General features: G+C 34.8%; 1 protein-coding gene across 1 annotated transcript; it reads left to right on the plus strand.

The window, feature by feature from the left end:
• Nucleotides 1-5570: 5570 nt before the first annotated feature.
• LOC136811742 (COP9 signalosome complex subunit 2-like) lies at nt 5571-8879 on the plus strand (the record flags this gene model as incomplete). The annotated part of the gene is given in 5 exon segments (XM_067068362.1): nt 5571-5676; nt 6042-6155; nt 6800-6877; nt 7589-7642; nt 7918-8879. Coding segments are annotated over 5 exon segments (405 nt in total). The 5' UTR covers nt 5571-5631.

Below are 8879 nucleotides of genomic sequence, written 5' to 3' on the forward strand. Positions count from 1 at the left end.
TGTTGTATAACAGTACAAAAAACGATCCAGAAAAATCCTGCGAGAAAAGGGAACGGGATAAAGAATAAAAAGAAGACCATATTATGTAAGATTCAAATCATTCTTTTTAATAATTTTCCTAACTTAATTGGAAAATAGATTTTTAAATTTGTTTGCTAAAATAAGGAATTTAAAATATAAATATTGGGTCCTGAAATTATACGCGCGATCGTAGCAAGTTTTCGAAAATCTGGCCCGAACATGGTCCGAAACTGCGCGGGCCATTTTTAAAAAGTATTAATCAAGAGGCCCGAACATGTTCGGGCCATGCCGTGGGTCTCAGGCAGACAGTTACATCAAAATGCTTGAAAATGTCAATATGAAAATTGCGTAATCAGAGAACGTATGTCTCGCTCATTATAAAAAGGCCGACACAAACTTTCAATAATTGGATTGTAAGATCGAGCTAAGTCTCTTTTGTTAAGTCACCAGGGGGTAAATAAAACAGACCTTGATACATTATCGTTTGTTTCAACTTGACGATTCGTTTAAAACTCAGCCTCCTAATTTTGGGGTAGGTAAAATATGTACAAAAAAATTCATACTTTTCCAACCCGGCGAATCTTTAAAAAAGAAGCGAACAATAAAATATAATTACCCTTTCCAAATAAACCTCTTCGGTGGCGAGCGTAGTCTACTCTGACGTAATTGTAGAATTTATGTGATGGAAGTTTGACATAGTTAGTAATGTAATGTTGTTTGGGGAATTATGAAGTTCTCTGGAATTTCAATTGCATTTCTATTTCTATTTGGTTGAGTTGCAGGAGGCTTTAAGGCCTATTTTCGCAACTATAGACGCTTTCAATGAGCGCCCCGTCAGCACCTTGGACTGACTACCCAATTCCCCTCAAATGGCATGGGTTGACCCGGGCGAAGGTTCATTCACTTGCCAAGTGAACCGCTGCAAGTGGGAATCGAACCTCAGTCGCCTGTGCAGTAACCAAGGTCAATGATCACTATACCACAGCGCCTCTGTTAGCATTTATTCAGGTTGATTTTTTATGACTTCTAATGGTACTTTTTCTAACGAGTTTAATTACTCTGTTCTCACACTTATGTCTTTTTTTTTCGCATCCTTTTCCGTGATTACTTTTATTTTTATTTTTAAAGACAGGTAAGAAGGCATATTGATGTAACTGGCAGATAAATACCAAAAAAAATTCTCAAGAGGTTTGTTTTTGTATGATTTTTGTGGGTTCAAAGACATTCGGTCGCCAACTGGGCAGGGGACTCTACATGTCTGGAAAAGAATAGAATTTGAAGGAAATAGTCCTGAATAAAGCCTAGTAAACTTTCCGGTAATAGGAAACTTTTACCCTGGCATTTGAAATTCCTAAAAATAGACCTTTTCGCCTTTCCATCCGCCATATTGAATTGTATGCAAAAGTTATGGTGGCCGAATTGCTGTGGTGAAATTCCCTTACAAAGTATGCAAAACATATGCAAAAAGAAAGTATTGTATGCATAATTGACGTTATATTAAAGTGTAATCTTGTAGAAGAAAGATTAAATTTGCTTCTCTTGAAAACTAAAAATAATTATATTCGCTCATCTCTTAGAACAAGCACTTTAAAGATCCATAACATTAGACATAAACTCAAACTGAAAAATCACCAGCGAAGGTAAAAAAATAATCCTTATTCAGCTGACGGTAAATTATTCTCCTGGGAATAGAGCCGCCAAATGATCAAATCAAAACATTGATAATGTGTGACGTCATAATTACTGCTTTTCAGTTTGCGTGTTTTGAAAGTTTTATGTATGTACTCCGTATTCGTGGAATTTCTTAATGGCATGAAAACAGAATATGTGATGTCTTTAAGAACAAATTTCTAAAGTAAAAAGCTTTTGATGTTCTGTGAATATTTCTTTTTGGATTACGAAATTCGACCTTTAATTGTTCTAATGATTATAATATTGCTTTATAAGATGCTTTTTTGTCTTTTTAATTTTTGTGTAAATTTGCATATGTTTTGCATATTTTCCAACTAAATCCAACCACGGCTTTTTCGTTCCTGTATTTTTGCATACAATTCAAGATGGCGGATGGAAAGGCGAAAAGGTCTTTTTCTGCTCGTTACACTCGCAACCAAATCTTTAAATCGTGTTCATTCTTAAATTTCTCATTACGTTGTATTCCTCAATCTGGCCTTTCAAATGACGTTAAGGAAAGACTGAAAACCCTCCTAATGGATAAAATGTCTGGAAAATATTGGGTTTTATTGTCAAAATATCTGGAAATTCTCTGATATTTTCAGGTAAAAAATCTGGAAAAACATGGCTTTTTAGACTAAAAGTCTGGAATTTTGAAATTGGCAAACCTGTAGCAACCCTGATCCGGTATCATGTTGGAATAGTGTTAGGACATGCAGACAACCTAGTAGAGTTGGGTATGGTTTAGGTGTGGTTGTTTATCAGATTGGCTAGGAATAGACCTTTTTTCAAAGAGGACGTCCTTTTGAATAATTATGTAGTCCAGCCATAAAAACAATGATAAGCCATGCATAATTACTGTATCATACATATTGTAATAATTATGCATGGTTTTTCATGCTTTTCTGCTGGACTACATAACTATTCAACAGGGTGGCCTCTTTGAAAAAAGGTCTATTTTACGGCTATTGATTGCGGTTCAGGGGTGGTCAGGGTTGAGCTTGAAACAAAAGCATCATTATTTGTGATTTTCTCTTATTATAATAGTCTGGTGTCTACGTCTGTAGTTTGTAAAAAATAACTAGCCGTCAGAAACACTCTCCTGGCATGATTCCGTGGTGCAGTGGTTCAGTCAGGGCCTCCTTGGTCTTTTATATTATAGTTCGGATAGAATAAAAACATACCTGATCAACACAACCAAACCTTTCTGTCTTGCGTTTACTCTTTCCTTCCCAACAACTTTCGTTTTTGCTTATGTAGGTCGTAAAATCCACAAGTAACTCTTATAGCTTTATCTGAATAAATCTGGTTGAAAACCTTTTGTCAAGTTTCATTCCGTACGTTTTTTATCCACGCGGTGAACTGGTTTCCCTGATTTCCCGATAATTAAAAATTGGAACTTTTCCATGGGCGGGAATGGGCGTACCGCTATCGCATAATATTTTTCGTGAAAATTTACCATATTCTAACGCTAATATAATCTAGATAGGAAAAAAATATTAAATTTGATTCTTTTTTTGTTCTTATTTCTAAATTTTATGATAAAAAGAACTATTTACAAATTATTTTCTTTAACGGGCGTTGAATTGACATTGACATATTTAATGATGTCATAATCAATGCCGTGCATATTTTGTCAGCGCCGTGCATATTTTATTCAACATCCTTTTCATTGGATAAATACCACTAAAATATACAAGAGAAGTAAACATAAATTAAAATTTATCACCCGCGAGCACGGCTTAGCTAAGCGCACCTCTCTTATTTATTATCTATAAGAATTTAAACGGGCAAAAATTACCGCGTTGGCTGATAGTGGACAAAGGTTATTTGAAGATATTTTCAGTTATAATCCAAGGTAGAACAAACTAAACATAGAAAAAGGGGTATTTTTTAGTGCTCTATACGATGATCGGTATTTTTTTGACTTCTATGTTTAGATTTTTCTGCCCAGCCCTGTTGCTATGTACGCACGCTCTGTTGCTAAGACCTTTGCTTGAAATCGAAAGTGAAACCAAAATAATTTAGCGTAAACTACCATTCGCGTAATATCGATAAAGTGAAAGGAGGCCCTGACTGCAGTGGTTAGAGCATTGGGTCTTTATCTATCTCTGATCATTCATAGGAACTTTGCATTTTGGGTTCAAATCCTACCTTAGCTTTGTAGAGTCCCCTGCCCAGTTGGCGACCAGTCTAGTTGGCAATTGAACGTCTTTGAACCCAGAAAAGTCATACAAAAACAAACCTCTGGAGAATTTCTTTTTGTATTATACCGTCAAATTAGAGCAGCTAACTTGGGACTATCTGACAAGACATACATAGCTGTTTCTCCCAACGAATTGGGCGGGAGATCCCGCAGGCCAACGTTTTCTCTCGCAGGATAAAAATTCAGCCAAATCTCCTGCATTTTCAGGATTTTCTCCTGCATCTCCCGCATTTCCAAAAAATTTTTGATTTCCTGAAAAAGCGGCATGGCAAAATAATTGAATTTAGAAAATTGAGACGAAAAATTCACTGATTCCCCGAAAAAAATTTCCAATAAAATTGGACTTCGCACGGAAATTCCCTCAATTTCCTGATTTTCCGATTCCAATTAGATTAGAGGAGATTTTTTTTCTTCTAAAAGTTTAGCCTGGATATCCAAGCTCAAAATTTTAGAAAAAACAAAATTTACCTCAACATACAAAGTTCTAAAATTATAGAGCTTGGTCTCCCTAGAGAATGAAAGTGCAAACCCATGTTTCCTAGTCAACCCAGGGCAGCAAAACAGAAATTAATAAAAAGCAGTCTTACAAGATCTAAAACCACTTAAAACATCCAAAGATTACATACACCAGAGTCCCTGAACAAGTTTGCATGCTTATCAGACCATGTTTTCTTGGAAAATGAACTTGCTTCTGTTTTCTTCTGTTTCATGTTTTCATGTAACAGAAAGCTCTATCTTCACTAGCAAGTGGAGGACTATCCTATTTTTGCTTTAAGATTGCACTGCGCTGTGTAGATTGGTCCTTACGGCTTTAGCGAAGTGAGCACAAGCAAGCAGACTGCATTCTCATATGGAGAATGCAAATCGCTCTAGGATATCCTAAAAGTTTAAAAGCCTGCATATCAAAACCGATATCTTATGCGTCTTGTCCTATCTTATTAAGCTTAAAAACAATTGTAAATTTCTCTCTAGCTAGTCCGCTTTCCTTTAAGAATTATCAAAATGTAAACTGACTGTTGTTTTTCAAAATTTCATAAATCTTCAAAATAAAAATGTTTCCTGACAGACCAACCCAAAAATCTAGGGTCGGATGACGACAAGCCAACATTTTTTTAAGTGCAGCACAGCCTAATGTTTATTTATATGATCAGCGCTTGTTTTGTTGTGATAGTTTAAGTTTAGTCAATCATTGCACTTAAAAAAGTTCCTTTTAAATTTTCAGCCAACCTGGGCAGATTCTCTTACTCTTACAGAGCCATAGCCTTGAGAGATGACACCACATCCTACAAAATGTTTATAGTTGTGGCTGGCAATGGTTTCTACATACAACTCTAGCATCGATAATGTGCATGAATAATTTTCTTGTTCTTTTAACCACAAGCTATATTCGCAATGAACAAAGAGGAATCTAAACATTGGGGTGGACAAACTATTCTGGTAGGGGCTGTGAACAGTGTAATTTGCCGTTATTCTAGAAATTTGCAGTTCTTTCTCTATTTTTAGTAATTATAGGATGCTTTAGATTAACTCCCTCTAATGAACACAACACAGACGTGTTGTTATTTCTTGGCCCTAATTGTTGGATAAGCCAAGAAAAAAAGATCTCCTCAATCTCATTCAGATTCAGAATTGTTTCATATCTGCATTCATCCGACATTTTGTTCTTTTAGATAATCCCATGTAAAAAATCTAAACTTACAATAGCAAAAAATAAATAGAAATAATTTGCAAAAATGTCTGACGATGATTTTATGGACGACGATGAAGAATATGATTTGGTATGTATATAATGTTTCACGCAAAAAGGGGATTTGGTCTAATATTACCAGGGTTAAATGACAGTGAATCAATGTCTGTACATTGCTTTCAGACATTTGTAAATTTGAATAAATCTGTAAAGGGTTTTTTACGCTTTTTTTGCTTTAATGGTGTTGTTTTGAAATCAATTCCACTTCTTTTGCTGTTGCTTTAAAATTTATACCACTTTTCACTTGATACCAACCGACGTTGAAAGGGTTTAAGAGTTGCAAGGACATCTCTTTGACTCAAAGACTTTGAGTGGCTAATTAAATTGACAAAAATTTCTATTACTATTATGGTGATATCAAAATATTAAAATAACCAAGCTCTTTCTTTAATTTAGGAATATTCGACTGATGACAATTCAGAGCCAGATGTTGATCTAGAGAATCAATATTACAATTCAAAAGCCCTCAAAGAAGAAGACCCCGACGAAGCTATCAAAAGCTTTGAAAAGGTAGATTTTTAATGGTAAATAAGATCAAAAGGTGGTTAGACCTATAGCAGAATTGCCCATTACTTTAGCTGTCCTGATAATTTCACAAGCGCACAAATCTGGGTGAACTTTTACGCTGCCTTGAATATATATAATATAAAGTAAAAGCTTTTCGTCCATATCAGAAAATACGCTCCCTTCTCACAGACCTGATAGGATTTTTCAGCCAATGGGGATAAAAATAATGGAATGAAACTCGATGAGGATTGATATTCCCATATTTTTATGGCTGGGGATTTAAATTCTTTTGTTTTCAAGTTAGAAAATTCAGTGGGGATGGGAAAAATAACAAAATATTTTTCAGTGAGGATTGGTTTATTTGATTATTTTCAGGGGGGACAAAATTGGAGGATAATCTTCCGCCGGTGACGATATTTTGGCCAATATTTCCAGTGGGAAGGGGTCCTAGTGGGGTCTGTGAGAAGGGGTCCCAGTGGGGTCAGTGAGAAGGGGGTGTGAAAATGTTGTCGAAAATATTGTTGTTTCCTGAAGAAACAATTATATCGGGCATTTTGTAAGCTGTCAAACATCTTGCAAACGAATTTCCCCAAAAAATGAAATCTTTGAAATCTTTTGCAATTCATTTTTCAATTTTTCTATTGCAGGTATTGGAACTTGAACAAGAGAAAGGTGAATGGGGTTTCAAAGCACTCAAGCAGATGGTCAAAATTAACTATAAACTGGTAAGTTATCATCTTCTACTAGCATCTCCAGGCCTCCAAATATTGAAAAAGAAAGAAAGATTCGAAATTAATTAGTTAGTTAGTGAACAACCCTTTTAATCTTTTTACTATAGGTTTCCAATTAGGAGAAAATAGAAGAAAGATATTTTTGTCTTTTTTTTCTAATTTTTTCTAATTTAAAAAGACACAATAAAATTTCGTCTTAGACAAGAGGCCGAACATTTTTCCAGACACTTTAAAGGTCCAGGTCTGGAAAAGATGGGAAAAACCTTATTGATCTTATTAAAAGGCAATGCCTGTAATTTAAATTTTAACCAATATCACATTGGGCGTTTCCAAAAAAAATTTGAATATGGGATAGAGGATATAACATTTTTTGGAAATTTACCCCCGGACGGACATTGTGACTTTTGACCCCCGGATAGCAGGTTTAACCCCAGGACAAGCATCCATTGACCCCCTGGACATTCAAAATTATCCTCAAACAGCAAGTTTACCCCCCGGACAAGGCAAATTTTATAGATTTTTCACTACCCCCCGGACAATTATCCTCCACCCCCCATGTACGAACATTTTCTGGAAGAGCCCATTGCTACTTTCACAATAAGAATTACGATCTTGTATTTTATTGGGAAATGGAAAAATAGCTTGTAAGTGAGTAAAATAATTTACCCAAAATTAATTCGTTTACGTTTTTATTGATATTGACAGCAAAAGTATGGGAATATGATGACAAGATATAAAGAACTGTTGACATATATCAAGGTATCCTTTTTACCTTATTAGATGAATATAAAGCAAGTCTTTGATTGGCTTGAAAATAATACGACAAGAATGACTTTTTGCAGAAGAACTGAACTCTATTTGGTTGAATATTACGATTGATTATCTTAAAAAATGAATTTATTACAATATTTAAACTAAGAAGAAGAAGGCTATGAAAATATCTGTGAATCCAGAATTAATTCCTACTTTGAAATAAAAAATAAAATATTTAATTGATATTCGCAATATTTTGCTTAATTTTCTTTACATTACAGACGGCAGTGACACGGAATCATTCTGAGAAGTCCATCAATTCCATCCTTGATTTCATCTCAACTTCTAATCAGGTACACATGCCAGATACTTTCTCAGATATCTTCATATTATGAGTATTAACGAAAATGCTTGATATAACTTTATGTACTCACTGAGGCAAACTCAGATATCTTCATATAATGGTTATTACAACGCTTGATAACTTCATTTACTCACTGAGGCAAAACCCGTTTTCCAAATATAATCACAGGTACACATGCCAGATACTTTCTTAAATATCTTCATATAATGGTTATTACAACGCTTGATAACTTTATGTACTCATTGAGGCAAACTCAGATATCTTCATATAATGGTTATTACAACGCTTGATAACTTCATGTACTCACTGAGGCAAAATACGTTTTCCAAATATAATCACAGGTACACATGCCAGATACTTTCTCAGATATCTTTATATAATGATTATTACAACGTTTGATAACTTCATGTACTCACTGAGGCAAAATACGTTTTCCAAATATAATCACTGAACGTTTGCTACCCCAAAAATAATCATTCGGCACGCCCTTGACATTCCACCGATCAGTGTCTATTTCTTTTCTGAACTTGGTCATGTTCATACTCTTCTCATACTTAAGAGGATGAAGTAAAGTTAATTTTCCATTATTCCAAAGATCTTTGATTGTAAGTGCATCTTCTTTGACTCCAATTCCTTCTGGAGCATCTGATTTACCTGGATTCACTCTTTTTATCAATAAGAACCACAATGTCTCTTTATACCGACAAACATTTTTTTTGATGAAAAAGAAATTGGTTGTTTGGTAGACGTTGTAGTTCACCATGACTGAGCAAACGTTTCGATACCATGATTGGTAATCTTGGAACTGGAATTTATTATCAGCTGCCCATATCAACTTTTTGGTTAAAGGAAAGTCCATAATCATCTCGTTAAACTCCA

This window comes from Clytia hemisphaerica, unplaced genomic scaffold (assembly GCF_902728285.1).
Source record: "Clytia hemisphaerica strain Z4C2 unplaced genomic scaffold, Clytia hemisphaerica genome assembly, whole genome shotgun sequence".
NCBI classification, from domain to species: Eukaryota; Metazoa; Cnidaria; class Hydrozoa; order Leptothecata; family Clytiidae; genus Clytia; species Clytia hemisphaerica.